This window comes from Gossypium hirsutum, chromosome A04, assembly GCF_007990345.1.
Source record: "Gossypium hirsutum isolate 1008001.06 chromosome A04, Gossypium_hirsutum_v2.1, whole genome shotgun sequence".
Classification (NCBI taxonomy): Eukaryota; Viridiplantae; Streptophyta; class Magnoliopsida; order Malvales; family Malvaceae; genus Gossypium; species Gossypium hirsutum.
Genome location: NC_053427.1, coordinates 568448 through 587332, shown reverse-complemented (window position 1 = coordinate 587332; position 18885 = coordinate 568448). Strand labels below are relative to the sequence as shown.

General features: G+C 34.5%; 2 protein-coding genes across 4 annotated transcripts; both read left to right on the top strand.

Annotated features, from left to right (window-relative positions):
- The first annotated feature begins 8947 nt into the window (after positions 1–8947).
- On the top strand, positions 8948–15191 carry LOC107931147 (protein DEK). 3 transcript variants are annotated; one of them, XM_016862927.2, is made up of 13 exons: positions 8955–9086; positions 9792–9900; positions 10102–10859; positions 10974–11007; positions 11346–11425; positions 11639–11698; positions 11898–12008; positions 12618–12698; positions 12784–12849; positions 13115–13610; positions 13754–13866; positions 14365–14395; positions 14731–15191. In XM_016862927.2, the coding sequence occupies exons 3-13, from the start codon at positions 10164–10166 to the stop codon at positions 14889–14891; spliced, it is 1929 nt and encodes a 642-aa protein (XP_016718416.1). In that variant the 5' UTR covers positions 8955–9086; positions 9792–9900; positions 10102–10163; the 3' UTR covers positions 14892–15191. The 3 variants fall into 3 exon arrangements, with proteins under 3 accessions (XP_016718415.1, XP_016718416.1, XP_040966599.1); XM_041110665.1 differs by lacking the exon at positions 8955–9086 and adding an exon at positions 9112–9628; XM_016862926.2 differs by lacking the exon at positions 9792–9900 and having other exon boundaries at positions 8948–9086.
- A 1305-nt stretch (positions 15192–16496) lies between these two features.
- On the top strand, positions 16497–17625 carry LOC107931085 (classical arabinogalactan protein 5). Its single transcript, XM_016862874.2, has one exon. It carries the CDS (start codon positions 16555–16557, stop codon positions 17161–17163), a length of 609 nt encoding a protein of 202 aa, XP_016718363.2. The 5' UTR covers positions 16497–16554; the 3' UTR covers positions 17164–17625.
- The last annotated feature ends 1260 nt before the right edge of the window (positions 17626–18885 follow it).

The following is an 18885-nucleotide window of genomic DNA, read 5'->3' as shown; positions in this document are numbered from 1 at the left end:
GTAATATACTTAACATACTGTAGTTGTAAATTGAGGTCTAGACTTCAAATTATACAAGTTCTATTCTTTTCTTACCTAGATTCGTGTATATATTCAACTTGGTGTGTATTCACGTGGAACTTCACTTTCGGAATTGCTTTGAAATTTCACTTTTGGATTATTTTTAATGTTTTCATTGGTATTTCAATTTATAGATATATTTATATGTTGTATATAGATATTTATAAATTCATAAACTAATAATACAAAATAGGAACCTAATTAAAAAATTTTAAAAATTATTACATAAGTTTATCTAATTAAACTAATATAAAATCATTAAATTATCTAAACTCACTAACAATAAAGCCTATAACCCAGTTACAGAGTTATCTAATTAAAATCATTATAAAACATATACAACCATTCATTTGGTGGTTGCATTGAATTTTGAACCTCAAACAAGTTATTAACATTAAAAGGCACGTACAGTTATGGACGAGCTCGTTATATTGGCCCTAAATTACAGAAAAGCAAGTTTGATATTTGACCAATCTAGTATAGGCATCCTTATCAGATCAACACTTAGATTTGGAGGACCGACAAGTTCGCTTAGTTTTTTAATATTCAATCACATTAATGCCACTTGATATAAGAGAAGTGCATAAGTGTCGTGCACACATTAAAAACATGATTGTGCAAGCATACATTCCCCAATAGTATGGTAGTAATCTTTGAAGCTTGATATTACTTCTACACAAACTACAAAAATAAATAAATAAATGAACTTAAGTTCAATTATGATAATAATTATATTAAGTAAATATCAATATAGCAAATAAATTACATTTTCATATGATTGAATAACAATTGGCCATCGCATCTATACAAGATCATCCTTCCAATAAGTTGTATGGTCACGATGCCCAATCCATCTATTAAAATATTAAAAGTCAATACCAATATAAAACCATTAATAATGCTATACATTTTATAACACATGCTTACAATTTTACTTTATAATAAAAAGAAAAGCATGTAAAGTATAAGGGGTAGACACTATCCATGGAAGTTGATACCATACTCATGATTGGGAAATAACAAGACAATAATACTTTTTCACGTTTCTCACTCTTCATGCCTTGCATAGAACTTTTTATAGACATACTAAAACAACAGACCCCAAATTGTATGTTTTTATCTATGGAAATAATCTAACAATGGATTATGTTTGGGCTAAACTTTGTTGCTAGACTTTTCTAGCTACAGTACACCACTGATTAGCTAATGGGTGCAAGCTCTTGCATGTTGAATAATCTCAAATAGAAGGTTTCTTTAGGAGAGTTTCGAAGTGCCTCTTCAGCCATGTAAAATTAATAAAAAAACATCATAATAAGACTTATAGTTGGTGGATTTTAGGATGGCAGAATTTGAATCGTGTAATGAATTTTGAACAACTCCAATCTGAATGAAGCAAGTTATATTTTGAAAAGTGTATTTAGAGTGAGATAAGGCCTGTAGATTTTTTTTAAAAAAATCATTATTTAAACCTGTCAGGATGTAGTACCCTAAATGTAGTGTATTCGTCATTTTCTACTTGTAATCTTTCAAACAAATTATTTTATATAAAATTTCATTATACATTAATATCATTTGCACTTTTCTCAACGATTTTTGCTCGTAAAGCAAAATGTAAGCAAATATTGACTCATTGATTATATAATATTTAACTAATATTAAGTTGCATTATGTGGTTGGATCACAATTCGAGAAAACAACTTATATTAGTAAATAATCTAAATAGTTCATAGTCTAATCGAAATTGAGAAAATTGATAGAAAGACTATTATGTCATATCAAATCCAATTGGGGGATATCTTGTCTTAAGTATTGAAACAAATCACTCTCAGAAGATAGATAAATAGATGTTATTGTTCGGACTGGCAATACATTAGATAATACCCAAGTTGAATTTATCCTAAATTCATTTATAGATTTATTCACTTGTGACATTCATAGTGTGGTATATCTTAATTCTGTGTGGATGATGGGAAATGTATGTGTGACTTATATACTTTGATGTATTAAAATTCTGAGTTCGAATAGGCAATGAACCGAAAGTTAGTGCGTTGGGTATACAACTTTTGCAACATGTAGCATCATTCAAAATAGTGGAATTCATAACCCAATTAATGGATAAATGATATCCTATCATTGACATTACATGATTAATGAAAAGTGAATGAGGTCACGGGTAATTTGTCTTTGTCACAAGATAAATGCTTTAATTATGATGTGTTAGTAGTTGGTTTTTTTCATTGCAAGATGTAATAGATGTTAGAGTTAATATAGTCAAAGCAGTTGTAATATAGTCAAAACCGTTGTACCGTTGTAAGTCTGTTAGCAGTTAGTCTGTTAGCAGTTAAAGATGATAGCAGTTAGAAAGGTTGCTGTAACGTCTGTCAGCTTCAGCTCTCATGCATGTATAAATACGTGCAACCTGCATGTATTAAGCAAGTCTTTGAATAAGATGTTTCTCTTCAGAGTTTTCTTCTTATAATTTCACATGGTATCAGATGTAAGTATTTCCTGGTTTTTTTTCTTTTTTCTCTTTCGCTGTGCAGTTTTGTATTGGGCAAGATGACATCCAGTGCTTCTGATAGAGTTCTTGATAGTCGTTTCTTTTCAACAAAGCGTATTAGTGTTCTTCTTGATGATAATACGTATCTACTCTGGCGCCAGCAAGTTCTCTTGGCTGTGAAAGCGCATAAATTACAGCGCTTCTTGGATTCTCAAGAAACTCCGCCACCCTCGTTACTTGTCGATGATAATGGTGGTTCGCATGAAAATCCAGATTTTGCATTGTTTGAACAGCAGGATAGTGCCCTTGCTTCGTGGTTACTCTCTTCTATTAGTCAGACGGTGCTTCCTCATCTCATTGGCATGGATACTAGCGCCGAGATTTGGAATGCGGTTGTTGCTTTGTTTGGTAGTAAAACAACCTCTAAACTGATGGCATATCGTCGAGCGTTACACTCTCAACGCAAAGGTGACCTTGGCATGAAGGAGTTATTGATGAAGGTTAAGGGTTGTTGTGACAATCTTGCTAGTTGTGGAGAAATCATTGGAGAGCATGAACACATTACTGCAATCCTTAATGGCCTACCTCCAGATTATGAATCGATTATCACAATTATTACGGCGAGTCAGATTCCCTACACGGTATAAGGAGTAACCTCTATGCTTCTTGATACTGAGGCTCGTCAGCAGGTCGTAAGTACTGAAGTATCCAGCTCGGCAAACTTGGTGTTGAATGAGTCTTCTGATGATCCTGGTTCACTACCTGCTTATCAGCCATCATCTTCAGTTCGAGGACGTGGGCGAGGGCGTTCGTCTAGCTCAAGAATTCAATGTCAGCTTTGTGGGAAGGCTGGTCATCTTGTTGACCGCTGCTACCATCTTTTTGACTCATCATACAAGAGTAGCAACTATAGACCCCCTCCACAAGCAAATATGTGCATGACTGGTTCTAGTTCATCCGCACCTTGGAGTCCATCTACACCTTGGTTTTCTTATCCTCAGCAAAGTCCTCCGTGGGGTTCTCCAGGTTGGTGTTTTCCTCCTCCTTCATCTGTCTGGCCTAACCCGTTTGTTGGTAGCTCTCCACAACAGGTTAGTATGCCCCAACAAGTCAGTATGCCATCTGCTGGTGTCACACCACCTCAAGCTTATGTTGCAACTCCTGAAACAGTAGCTGACAATGCATGGTATCCAGACTCTGGTGCAACACACCACCTCACCAATTCAGCTACTTTGGTTGGTGACGGTGGGTCATGTAACGGACCAGGTAAGGTTTTTGTTGGTAATGGTTCTGCATTACCTATTTTATCTACTGGGCAGTCCTCATTAATCACGAGATCTCGACCATTGTACATGCGATATTTACTGCTTGTTCCTGGAATTACTAAAAATCTATTATCTGTGTCAAAGTTTGCTAAAGATAATCAGGTAATGTTTGAGTTCTTGCCTACTCAGTGCCGGGTGCGTGATTTAAGGACCAGAGAAGTGCTTCTTCGAGGGTTGGTGCATCATGGGTTATATAAGCTTCAACTCAACAAGTCTCCTGCACCTACAACTCTGTCTCATGCTGCTCAATGTCTTACAACAAGCACAAAGCTTCCTATTAGTGTTTGGCATGCTAGATTAGGCCATCCATGTAAAGCAACACTTACAAAAGCTCTTCTTCAGTGTAATATACAGTTTATAGACAGTAATAAATTTGTTGACTGTGTTGCCTGTCACTTGGGTAAAGAACGCAAGCTTCCGTTTTCAAAGTCATGCACTGAGTATTCCTCACCTTTGCAATTAGTAGTGGCTGATGTTTGGGGACCCGCTCCTGTTGTATCCAACGGTTTTCGCTACTATGTTGCATTCACTGATGCTTATTCACGCTACACATGGCTCTATTTTTTGAAGAATAAGTCTGATATTGCTACTGTATTTCCACAGTTTCACCTTCAAGCTGAGAGGATGCTTGGTACTAAGCTCAAAGTTCTACAAACTGATGGGGGAGGAGAGTTTCAGGCTTTGAAGAACTATTTGAGTCAACATGGGATTCTACAGAGGCTCACATGTCCATACACATCAGCTCAAAATGGGCTTGTCGAACGGAAACATCGCCAGGTAGTTGAAATCGGTCTGTCTATGCTAGCTCATGCCACTATGCCCTTGTTATTCTGGAATGAAGCATTTTGCAGTGCAATATTCTTGATTAATAGATTACTCTCTCAACCCTTAGGTGATATATCCCCATATGAAAAACTTTTTAAAACAAAGCCAAATTATTCTTTCCTTCGAACGTTTGGTTGTCTATGCTTTCCTAATCTGAGACCTTTCAACAAAACAAAATTACAATTTCGATCCACTCCCTGTGTTTTTCTTGGCTATTCTCCCTTGCACAAATGTTACAAATGTAGAGACCCTACAGGCAAAATTTACATTAGCCGTCATGTTACATTTAATGAAGCTATTTTTCCCTATAAAACTCATACCTCAATAGTCAAGCCGTCCATATCTAACACTTCACAAATAAATTCAAAATTGTTTGTCATAAAGCCTAGTCCTGTAGCTCATCATAACACCTCACCTAATATCATTTCTACTAATATTTCTTCAACACCTGTCTCATCTACTCCAACAACTACAATGCCTATTTCACAGCCCACTTATTCAACATTAGCTCACTCACCATCCACCTCACCCATATTACCTACGGCTTTATCACATATACCAACACAACCTTCTTCTTCCACGTTAGTCCAATTACCGTCCACTCCATCCATATCACCTTCAGCCTCACCACCTATTCCAATACAAACCACTCATTCTGTCCCAACAAATACTCATTCCACGATCACAAGGAGTAAAGTTGGCATTTTCAAACCAAAAGCTTATCTGAGCGAGGTGTCTACTTCTTCAAGTGATGTTCCTTCTGACATACATGCTGCAATGAAGTTTGAATGCTGGCAAACGGCAGTACACAGTGAGTTACAAGCCTTGAGTCGTAATAATACATGGACTCTCTGCTCCCTTCCTGAGAATAGACGGGCAATCGGGTGTAAGTGGTTGTTTAAAATTAAAAAGAAGGCTGATGGTTCTATTGACAGGTACAAAGCAAGATTAGTTGCAAAAGGTTTTTCTCAGCATGCAGGGTTTGATTTTCATGATACCTTTAGTCCTGTTGTTCGAGCTTCTACCATTCGGACCATTCTTGCATTAGCAGTTATGCAGGGGTGGGTTGTGCGTCAAGTTGATATCAACAATGCTTTTCTCAATGGCGAGCTTACTGAGGAAATATATATGGAGCAACCACCTGGTTTTGAAGTTCTGAATGCCTCTGGTCAGTCACTTGTGTGTAAGTTAAATAAGGCACTTTATGGCTTGCGTCAAGCTCCTCGAGCATGGTTTCAAACGCTCAAACAGTACCTTGTCACTGAGCTTGGCTTCCATGCATCACAAGCAGATTCATCTTTGTTCATTCGGGTGTCTACTGAGAATTACATGCTACTAATGGTGTATGTAGATGACATCGTGATCACTGGTAGCAGTAGTCAAGATATAGATGCAATGGTTCGTCGTTTACATGATAAGTTTGCCCTTAAGGATATAGGAAATCTTAGTTATTTTTTGGGAATTGATGTTCAACATACGTCCCAAGGAATGTTACTCAGTCAGAAGAAGTACATTACTGAACTGCTACTCAAGACTGGCATGCTTGGTGCAGCCTCTACACCAACGCCCATGGTCGTCACTCCTAAGTTGGCGGTTTCAGATGGAAGCTCTCCCTTTACAGATGAGCATTTGTATCGTAGTACAGTGGGCATGCTTCAATATGTCTGCATTACTAGACCAGATTTATCATTTTGTGTGAACAAACTGAGTCAGTACATGAGCTCTCCTACTGTCACTCATTGGAAAGCTGTAAAACGGGTCTTACGGTACTTGGCTGGCACTATGGATCATGGTTTGTATTTTGAAGCAGGATCGTTGGAACTGGTGTGTTATTCAGATGCTGACAATTGAAGATCGACGGTCTACGTCGGGGTATGTGGTGTACTTAGGATCAAATCCAATTACCTGGTGCTCAAAGAAACAGCCTGTGGTATCCAGGTCATCTGCTGAAGCAGAATACCGTAGCCTTGCCAATTGCGTATCTGAGTTACTATGGATCAAACAACTACTGGATGAAGTCCAGATTTCTTTGACTAAGCTGCCAATTGTATGGTGTGATAATTCTTCTGCAGTTTCAATTACTGAAAATCCCACACATCATGCTAGGATGAAGCATGTGGAAATAGATCATCATTTTGTTCGAGAAAAAGTTCATGCTGGAATGTTGCAAGTGAATTTTGTTCCATCTGCTCAACAGATTGCTGATGGTCTCACTAAACCAATACCTCCTAAACTGTTTGTCTCTTTTCGACGTGCTCTTCAAGTGCTGTCAGTAAGTGAAATTAGTGATCAAAAGTCCAAAGAAATGTTAAGGGAATGTTAGAGTTAATATAGTCAAAGCAGTTGTAATATAGTCAAAACCGTTGTACCGTTGTAAGTCTGTTAGCAGTTAGTCTGTTAGCAGTTAAAGATGATAGCAGTTAGAAAGGTTGCTGTAACGTCTGTCAGCTTCAGCTCTCATGCATGTATAAATACGTGCAACCTGCATGTATTAAGCAAGTCTTTGAATAAGATGTTTCTCTTTAGAGTTTTCTTCTTATAATTTCACAATAGATACTATGAGATAAAGTAAGATTATATCGAGATAATAGATTTTATCCCAAAGAGATTAAATATATCTTATGAGAGTAACACACTTATGAGGTTATTGGACGAGCACTTTTAGAGTTAGTTTCATAATGGTATATAATAAGGAAGAATTCAATTGTGATACCATAGTGGAATGATTACATGATTAAATAATATTTTATTAATAGACGAAGAGCCGAAACTAAATTTCAAATTATTTGAGCTCTAATTATATATTTCCAATTGCCCCTCGACTAGCTCAAGATGACTTGAAACGAATTGCATATAAAACAAATAATATCGAATGAATGAAAACGACAACTAAAAGAAATGGATCGCACATACTATTATTTGCAATGGATGTGTTTTCTCGCTAAGTATAAAAAATGACTTATAAATTAAATTAATTTCTTCAAATTATTATTTAACCGGTTGTAATTAAATAATTGAACTTTGAAGTTAGAAATGAGAATTAAATTAATTAGTCATTGTAGATTTGTTGAATAAGACAATTAAATTAATTTCCTCACGGATTCCAATACGGTAGAGTTGTCATGACTTTAACAAAATTAGAATTACGTTGAGAAAATAATTTAATTGAAATAATTAATTTAATTAATTAACATTTTTGGGAATGGAAAATAGTTATTGGTAGATATTAACCCACGTAGATGTCATGTTTGCATTTAATTAATCTTTTTAATTTTAAAATATTAAAAAAATAATTTGTATAGTTAATATAATTTTTAAAATAATTTAAATGGTTATTAATTTTTAAAAATAGCTTGTATCAATTTTTTGATTTTTAAAAATTTGAAAAATTATTTAAATGCTAATGTGTCATCTATGTGTATGCAATGTCAGCAAAGTTAATAAAAACGTTAATTTTTCCATTTATTTTGGTTGATTTGACAAAAAAATATAATTTTAAGGGTTAAAAAGGCGAAAAATTAAATTAAAGGCTAAATTGACATTTTTGTAAAGTTGAAGGGCCAAATATGGCAACCAATATGACAATCCACTTATACTTTATGTTGACATAACACTATTTGTCTTATATATCACACACCAATAATATAATTTAAAAGTTACAAAAAAAATTCAAAAATTTAAAATTTAAAAAATATAAAAATTCAAAAAAATCAATATGAAGTACATATAGATTGTCATGCGGGCTACTGTGTTAAAAAATTAATATTCAGTAAATATTTTCGTTAAAAACAATAATTTGACTCTTTTTGAAACCTTATGGTTAAATTCGACGCTTTTTAAAAGATAGACGATCAAATTTAACTCAAAAAAGAACAAAATTGAAAAGAATTATAAACATTAAGGACTAATTTCAGCATTATACCTTTGTATTCAAAAATTAAGTTTTTAAAAACTAATAATTACTTTGAATAAAATAAAAATAGGAAAAACCGCTCCCACTATCAGCCCACAATTTACCTCACAAAATAGGGGCCCACCAGCAAACCCCAAAATGTGGGGCCCGCAACTTCCAAGATGCCTCCAAAACAAAATCTCAACCCTTGGATTTACATTACGTAGCATGAAGAAGATCACAGCCGTCCATTACCTCCCATCTCGAGTTTCGCCCATTTTCTGACAAGATCCCGTCCGACGTGTCACTTAACTGCATTTAAAATCCGGGTTTCAAGTCCGCACTTTGAAAAAATTGAAAGCTTAAAATTTGTTTCCCCCAAAAAACAAAAACAAAAAATTTAATTAAAAAAATTTTCTCACTTTAAAACACTCTCTGCTCTCTGTCGAGCTTTTGAATGATTATAAACAGTCCGTAACTCGCTGTAAGTTTTCTGCTTTTATTTTTTTTCGATTTTCAGCTTATATTTGGTTTTATTTTCTTTGGAATTTTGTTTGCTTTTTTTGGGTGTGCTAAAAAGTTAGGGTTTTAGATTTCAACGTTTTTGAAAATTGCAAAAATTTGGGTTCTTTTACTAACTGTTTTGTGGGAAAATCTTCGGTGTTAGTTTGGTTGCTTTAAAATTTGAGAATTGACGAGTTTTCAATTTTTAGATTTGGGTTTTTTTTCTTTGTCTAAATTGAAAATCTATTTAATTAAGCTTTAATAGACTCTGGTTTTTGCTTTGTTAAACTGTGATTTAGGATTTATATTGGGTAGAGAGACGAAAGGGAAAAAAACTTGTGAGATTTAAAATTTCCCCCTTATTTTTACCCTTAGGAACCAACAAGGTGACTTTGTTATGAATTTTGGATTCTTACTTCTTGTGGGTCAAGTTTGGGTTTTTCTTTGCTTTTCAACATGTCAAACTCATCTGGATCTCTAGTAATGCAATTCAAGTCTGGAATGCTGTACTTTTCTTTTGGAGTATGAGGCTTTTCAGTTAGAGGATATTTTTTTCTTACATTAAGTTGAATGTTTCTTATAGTTTGTTTTTCCTCCTTATATGGAGAGTAACATTTTTTTGTTGGTTACAGCTTTTTGCTCATTGTATTTCATGAAAGACTTAGAAGAACTTTATTCTGTGCAGAACAGAAATTTTGTTTTGTTATGTGAAAAGATTGCGAGGGAAAATTCGCCTGCAAAACTAATATGGCCGTGAATTTTGGAAGCTTTTAATGAGCCTATTGTTTCGTAATGTATGGACTACTACTTCAGTTGTCATGGAAATTTTTCAATGGCGGTGTCTTTAGTGGGGTTATGGTGCTTGTTTCTGAGTGTTGAAGTGTCTGTTTAATGGTTCTTTTGTCTTGAGTGTAATTAATCGTTTTATTTGTCATTTTTATTACTATACCTTTATTTTTTTGTTTCTTCATCTTTTTTGTTATCCTATCCTACAGATTCGGAGGGCAAGAGAAACAAGCGTTGCTGTTTGAAGCATTTATTTTGAATTGGTTTGATTATGGGTGAAGAAGGAACAAAGACCAAAGTCCCTGACCCAGTGGCTAACGGGACTTCTCTTCCAGAAAAATCCAGTGAAGTTGTAGCAGAGAAAAAAGAGGAAGAAGATAATGGGGTAAAGGAAATGGAAGAAGATAAGAAAAATGATGAGAAAGCTGAGACTGAGAAGATGGATGAAGACCAACCGGCCGAGGATGGCACAGAAAGCAAAGAGACGGAAAAAGAAGAAAAGGAGGAACCTAAAATGGAAGCAATGGAAGAAGAAACCAACGCAAAAGAAGATGTTAAGAAAGTTGCGGATGATGAAAACAAAGATGAGGAGGAGGAGAAAGTGGATGAGATGAAAGAAGAAGATGAAGAAGAGCAGGAAGAGAAGGCTGAAGAAGAGTCGAAAGAAGAAGAAGATGAGGAGGAGCATGAAGAAAAGGATGGAGATGATGAAGAGAAGGATGGGGATGATGAAGAGGAGCAAGAAGAGAAGGCTGAAGAAAGCGAGGAGGAAAAAGGTTCAAAGAAGCATGGGAAAGGTAAAAAAACTGAGGAGAAAGTTAAGGGGAAGACAAAAAAGTTGGAGGAGAAGAAGGAGCCAGAGCAAAGAACTCCTCTCACTGATCGACCTGTGCGTGAGCGGAAATCTGTTGAAAGACTTGTTGCTTCTATTGAAAAAGATTCTTCTAGGGAATTCCAAATCGAAAAGGTTTTTTTTTTCCCTCTCTTTATTGGTTATATATATATGTTTTGACAAGTTAGATGTTTAGATCTCTATTTTGAAGGTGCATTAGAAATTAATTGGTTACTTTGGCAATTGCAGGGCAAGGGTACTCCACTTAAAGATATTCCTAATGGTGTGTTCCTTAGTACTTTTTATATCACTCAAATTTTTGTGTTGTTATAGACAATATCCTACAATGGCTTTGTTTGGTGTTATGTTTGTAAATCTTAACAGTGCATTTTTAATAATGTTGTTCATCATTGATTTCATACCGTTTGCATTGTTAAGAAAACATCTGAGGATGCTGCATCTTTAGTTTAACTTCACTTGTCTCCTTTCCATATTTCTACTAAGTTCCTTTAATGTGTATTTGAATTCCTTTTCCTTTAAAATTAAATATGTTCTAGTATTTGATATTAGTCCAGAACCATGAATTGAGTGAAATGGCATCTCATATGTCATTTTTTGCAGTGGCATTCAAGTTGTCTAGACGGAAGACTGATGACACTTTCAAACTTCTTCATAATGTTCTCTATGGAAGGAGAGGGAAGGTAATATGATTCCTTTTGAATATTTTATATGTTTCTATCTAGCATGCCAAATATGTTGTTTCATCCTCTTGCTTTGATGATAAGGGCTTATTGGCTTGCAAATACACATAAACAGAGTCCAGGCACGAGTCTTTGAAAAGAAATAATTCTTGGATGGTGTGGATTGCTGCAGTAATAATTTGCTTATTTTACTCACGTTCCTTGCTATTGCAGGCTACGCAGATTAAGAGTAATATTTCCCGATTTTCTGGTTTTGTGTGGCATGATAATGAGGTAAGACGATTATAAAATCATGAAGCTGTATTTCTGTTGCATATAACCAATATCCTTCAGTAATTGGACTTTTGGATTCCAAAACTTTTAGGACATTTGTAGTTGTTCTATTAGTTTAAGTTTCCTATATGGTTGATATTAGTGCACTATAGTAGGTGTTTCTTGTGCTTATTTCATTCAAATGTTGTGATAATTGCAGGAAAAGCAAAAAGGTAAAGTAAAAGAGAAGCTTGACAAGTACAATAAAGAGAAGTTATTGGAGTTTTGTGACGTCCTTGACATACCAGTTATAAAGGCTACTACAAGGAAGGTTTGTCGTACTGCTGTAATTTGTGCTTTAGTTCTTCCTATATTTCAAGAAAATGGTGGCTAGTATGTTTGTTTGATTAGTTAAAAGCACTTTCCTGGTGGTTGGTTATTCAACATTCATGCAAATTGATTAATAGGAACCCTACTAAGATAGACTTGTTTGGGTTCTTTTTCTCACCTTGTACCCACTACGCAGTAAAGTGGTGAGTAGCCAAACAATGTACATAAGCATGTATGTAAAGTTACAGAACTATGGGTATTCTTTTTCCTTTACTTTTCTTTTTAGAAAGCTTATTTTTTGTTATTTTCAGCTGAGAAACCCTCATTTATATGACTAGTTTTATCTAGGAATGCAGCAGTTATAATTTAATAAGATTGTGATTCACTAGACGGGTAAGGGTAAATTCTGGAGTTCTTGAAAACTATGGTTCTGGTGGTGTAGTTAGTACTTAGTAGTATAAAAATCAGTATCATTGCCCAAGTTGAGTGTCATTTATGTGAGAACTTGTTAATAATCCCACTTCCGCAATCCTGAATGGAATGCTAATTTTGATAATAAAGAAACTGAATTTCATTAATGGGTGTTAATAAGCCGAAAATGGACATGCAGGAAGATATCATTATAAAGCTGATGGACTTTTTGATGGCTCCTCATGCTACAACCACTGTTCTACTTGCTGAACAAGAAAAGGTTACCTAATTTTTGTCTGCTTCTTTTGCCTAAGTTCCATTTTTACTTGCTTTTTTCTAACCTATAGCGTTTATTTTTTATCCAGTCAAGTAAGGGTAAAAAGCGCAAAAGGGCTACGAAGTCTGGGACCACAGCTAAACGATCAACAAAGGTATTAATTTTTCCTTGTTGACATCAGAAATATGATACTTGATTAACCTTTGGAACTTTTCGTTAGGACAGTCACCTGTACCGTGTTTAGGGAAATTGTAGCATACCATTCAGTTAGGTCTCCTATGTGAATAACTTCTATATGAATATTTTGTATTATGGTTTTGGTCAGGGATTTAGGGGTCATATGGTTTTACTTCTTTTTACATTAATCTTCTTAGTTATTTTCTTAGAATTTTTTCCCATTTGTTCTATGTATTATGCAGAGTCGAAGAAAGAGTGAGGATATTCCAAAATCTAGGAAAAAGAGTATGCCTGATTCGGAGGATGAGTCTGAAGAAGAAGAAGAGGAGGAAGAAGAAGAAAAGGAAGAAGAAGAGAAGGAAGAGGAACAGAATGAAGAAGAGAAAAATGAAAATGGAGTTGCAGAAAAATCTGAGGACGAGATGCCTGAGGATTCTGAAAGTGAGGAGAAAAATGAAACTGAAGATGAATCTGAAGAAGATGTGGGAAAGAAGAAAAAGAGTAGAAAAGTATCATCTGGAAAGAAGGAATCTGCTGGAAAAGCTAAAACGAAGAAAGTGTCGATTCCCAAAAAGTCTACTTCCCAGAAAAGAACCCCAAAAACATCAGCATCTAAAAGTTCAAAGGCAGATGATGATAGTGACAAAAGTCCAAAGGTGTCTTCGAGGAAGAAACCAGAGAAGGTCACTAAGGAAAAGTCCTCTACACCGAGTACATCTGCGTCCAAGGAGAAAACCAGTAAGATAGTAATCTCCTTTCTTTTTTTTGTCTGTACTTTTTTTCAAGGAAACTGAATAATTGTTTCTTATGGTGGCCCAATTTGTAAGATTGGCTTTTGCTTCTGATTGCCTATGGTGCTATCTTTTCCTTTATTTTTTAAGGCAAGAGGGCTGGAAAGGGGAAGGACAAAGCTAAAGAGCAAAAACTGAAGCCAAGTGATCATGAACTAAGGGATACAATTTGTAAAATTCTTAAGGAAGTGGACTTCAATACGGTAAGATCTGTATACTAATATAATGACTGCAGCCTTTACTGGACTTTTCTTCACAGCATTTTTGGTCTGGTCCGACTGCTAAGACTATATTGGTTGTGAGGACGTGTTTCAGTGCTAATTAGGATGCCATTGATAACAATTGTAATATTGTTCACATTCATTGATTGGAAAGTTAGTATAAACTTCGAGGATTGTTACTATTTAGTCTAATTTTGTCATCATGAATCCAAACATTCTGCTTAAACATGCCAGTGCGAAAATGGGCTCTTTGGAATGTTTATTGACAACAGAATTTCTTTTTTATACTCTATTTTCTGAAACACAGTCCTTAATTCTTGTTACCATTTAGTCTAATTTTGTCATCGTGAATCCAAACATTTTTGAGTATTTTTAAGTTTTTATCTAGATTCATTTCTTAATCTCACTCGTGTTTTCATTTCATCATTAATATTTATTTCGATGTACTTTCTAACTAAATTGTATTACTTTATTCTGCAGGCTACATTCACTGACATTCTGAAGCTTCTTGGTATGCATCTTTCCCTTTTTACTGGGCTCTTTTAACAGTGTTATATAATAAACACTTTTGGGGCACAAGTGTTTAATTATGAAAATTGACAATGAAAGCCATAGTTTTCAATGGTTAATTTCGTACTTTGTCCGATAAGAAGTCTCAGTAATGGTTTGCCTTCTAAATTTCATTGTAAACTTTGATGGTTTTGGGATTAACTCAGTTAGTGCTGAACGGTGAATCATGAAAACCGACCAAGAAAGCCATCTATTTCAATGGCTAATTATGTACTTTTCTAGGATGTAAACTTTTCTGATATGCAATGTTCTAATGGAGAATTGACTTCCTTTCAGCGCAACATTTCAATACTGACCTCACCCCGAGGAAGTCATCAATCAAGCTCATGATCCAGGAAGAACTTACCAAACTAGCTGATGAAGCCGATGACGAAGACGACGAAGGAGATGCCGAGAAAGACGAAACCCAATCTGCTGGTCAAGAGGTTCAAGCCTGACCCTACAAGATGGACAATAACTACATGCAAAAATGACAAAAAGGAAATGTAGGTATTCATGTCTTGTGCCAATATGTACTTTTTAGTTGTTATTTAGAAGGGTTTGGTTGTAAACTATTGTTGCTTTTTCCGATGAGCTAATTAGCATTTATGAAAAATACTAGAGGGGGAAACTGCAGTTGCACCCATCTGTGTTGCAGGATATGTACAAACCATTAACATAATCTGTAGGAACTTTACTATCTGAAAAACCAAGTACTTTTGAGTTATAGAACACAGCTGCATGTGGTTTTTTCTTAATTTCTTTTTCCATATATTCTCTTCTAGTCTCGAGAAGCTAGTTTTTACATGGTTGTGGTTGGGCAAAATGTTGGGTGCTGATTTGGCCAATACTTGCTTATATTGGATGGTACACTATTTTGATTTTTTTTAAATTAATAAATTATAATCATTAGAATTTAATTAATAATTTTAATTGAGGTAATATTGATTTATTATACAATATTTTGTTAAACGATTATAAATTAAAATTTATATGTATGAAAAATGTTTTAAAATATTTATAAGCATCATGGGGTTTTTTATTAGAATTTAAATTGTATTTTGTTTTTTTTACTTAAAAAATGAGTAAATTAATTTTTGTTCATTACACTAATAAGAAAATTAATTTTTTATTAAAATTTTATTTATTTTTATTATTAAAAATTAGTATGGTAAACAGAATAACTTGACTAATTAACATATTTTACATAGTTTTTTGTAAGGTATTTACTAAAATTTGTATTCTATAGGCTAATTAATAGGTAAATGTTGGTTATGAATTTTAAAGCTGTTTTAAACTTAATGCGAGGATTGAACTTTCTACTACTAATTAAGATAATAAAAAATATTATCGTAATAGGTATATAAAATTTGGAGCGGTATATAAAAATTTAGTGCTATGCCGGTACATGTCAGTATTAAAAATGGAAACAGTAGAGTATTAATAGGTTTTGCAGTCTGCAGAGATGCTTCAGGTAGTTTAAATGCCAAGTTTCAGCTAATATAAACTGAAATTGTAAAGCCCATATAGCTCCCCTTCAAGACCTTCAAGACCTTGGTAATGCCCAAAATACTTATTATGGACATGATAAAATTATATATAAAAAATAATTTAAATACGATATAAATACAAGTGAGACTTTGCTCATTGTCCGAACAATCACGAACCCTTTTATTATAATATTTATTAAGATATTTATAAAATTTTAAAACTAACGATACAGTATTGTGCTTAAATATATGAACGATGCATGTATCATTTTTTTTTATAAATTTATAACGTGATAGACTAATTATTTAGTATACCGTTGAAAAATTTTAACTTCACAAACGAAGTTGAAAATTTACCAAATTTGTTGGAATTTAATAATTGAAAGAAAATAATTTAAATTGTTTTGGGAAATTAAAAATAAATAAATTGAGAAAGATTTAATCATTAAAACTCAGTCAACAGAAAAATAATTGGGATTTGAGATTTGACGGCTGGTAAGTGATAACGGCTATTTCTTAAATCAATTTTAAATTTTGTTATAACGGTCAAATTTTCTTTGATCAAACCGTTCTATAAATTCCTCCACTGACCTTTCAATCTCAAAGAACATCTCATTAACGGAAATCAAAGATGTGTGTAGTCAAAGAGCTTTCCATTTTTGTTCTCTTTGTTTTGATTTTTGGAAATGTAATTCAAGCCCAAAATTCACCTTCTCCATCTCCTAAATCCACTCCAACCACATCTCCTCCCTCCAAATCTCCTTCATCATCGTCCCCTGCGAGTTCTCCAACAACATCATCGCCTCCCGCGAGTTCTCCAACAACATCATCGTCGCCTGCAAAATCTCCGACTACTACTCCTCCTCCACAGATCCAACCACCGGCTGCGACTCCGCCTTCTTCTTCTAGCCCATCGATTTCTCCCCCAACTGCTTCTCCTCCGGCGTCGACTCCTTCAAGTTCTCCGCCTTCATTGACTCCAACTAGTTCACCTCCATCAATGACTCCGGCCGGGGCTCCACCTGTTTCGGCTGATATTCCTTCGAGTTCAAAAACGCCGGCGGAAAGTCCCGGGATTTTCCCGTCGAGCAGTAGCCCATCGAGTCCTACTCCAATCGGTTCGTCCCCTGAGAGCGCAGCGGGTCCGGCTGCTAATGATGATTCGGGTTCAAGATCCGGATACGAAGTCGGGTTCGTTCTAAGCTTTGGTTTGGTTATTGGGGCCGCATTGGCTATTTAGATTTTGATATTTTTTTGGATAGTAATTTTTTTGAAATTTTTATTTTCTAAGCAGCACTTCATTTTATTATTTTGGATTTTTAATTTCTTGTATAAAGTAAAAGTAAATAAAGTAAGGTAGGATCTTCATTATTTTTTATAAAAATATTTAATTTTCAATTTAGGATTATTTATTCACTTTAATATTTATTATTTTCCAGATGATACTGAATTTTGGGGTAAATTGAAACAAAATAATGGTTTTGTTTAATCGGAATCCTAAGCAATCGATTTAATTGATGGATTTAGAAAATGACTTCTATTTGGTTAAGCTCAAAGATGTAACGACCCAAATTCTAGTTATGTTGAAAAATACGCATTTGTGTTTGTGCGCGTACTATGTGTGAGTTTTTTTTGATTATTTTTGTACTGGAATGATTTTATATGTTATTCTAGTTGGTCGGACACGCATTTGTACTTGTAAGTACATTTTATACTTTTGTATTGTGTTTGTAATTATATGTCTCGTTTTAATAACAATTAAAAAAATTCAGCTGCAAAATTTCCCACAAAAAATTGAAGAAAAAGAAAAAAAAACACTCTAAAAAATTATTATTATTATTATTATCAACATCATTTTTTTTTATAATAACAACAATAATACAGGTGAAAAAAATAAGTCACCAAGTTCTTTGGGAAGTTAGCGGGGACGGATGACGTTGTTATGTCCAAGTCTCATCTTGGTCAGGCAATCAAAAAAGATCATCGACGGGAGGATGACCCTTCGAGTTCAGATGATCCAATGGTGGATGAAGCAGAGGTGGCTGTGGGTGCAGGTACTAGTACTGGTACTGGTCACCGGACATCCTTTTAGGAGACGTTGCTGGGAGTGAATCCAGCTAATCCCACTGTTCCAGTGTTGGAAGGCTTCCATTACCTTTTCAAGTAGGGTGCATGGCCTTATAGAGGAGAACATGGCACTCGCAGTCATCACCAAATTACTTGGTCTAGGCATTGTAATCAAAACTCTTCAGAATAGAGTCTATGTGCTTTGGAAGCCTAGGCAACTGATCGAATTGATGGATTTAGAAAATGATTTCTATTTGGTTAAGTTCTAGGATGAAGACTATTTGAAAATGTTAACGGATGGCCCCTAGATTATTTTTGGTTAGTATCTTAACAATTCTCCTATGGTCTCCGTTTCACGTTTCGTTGTAAGAGTATCTCTCTCGATTGGTGGTTTGGATATGGTTGGTGAATATGTCGGTTGAATTATATAAGAAGTGTTGATTAGATAATTTTGGTTATAAAAACGCTTTACTATTACAACAAAAGTTTAAAAATTTTCAAAATCGACCCGATTTATGATATTTATAGTAATAAACATTTTACCGAAAATTACATGTGTTTTGTGTGAAACAGATTCGAAATGCTCCTAGCTTTCAATCGAATGGTTTTGTCCACTATCCTCATACCTCTAATTGCATTGAGTGTAGACTCAAACAATAAAAACCAAACGCAAGACCAAAAGCAACCTACTATTTTCAGTAGAAAAGTAATTCTTTCAATAGAAATCGGTAGAAATTATTATTCTTAAAAAAAATAAAATTTATTTTAAAAAAATAAATTTTCACCACTTTTTTGGTAGAATAACAATATATGAAAACTTATGCGTGAAAACTCTACTAGTGTCATTTATTTATAGGGAGAGATAAGAGAATCTTAGTTGAATAAGTATAACACA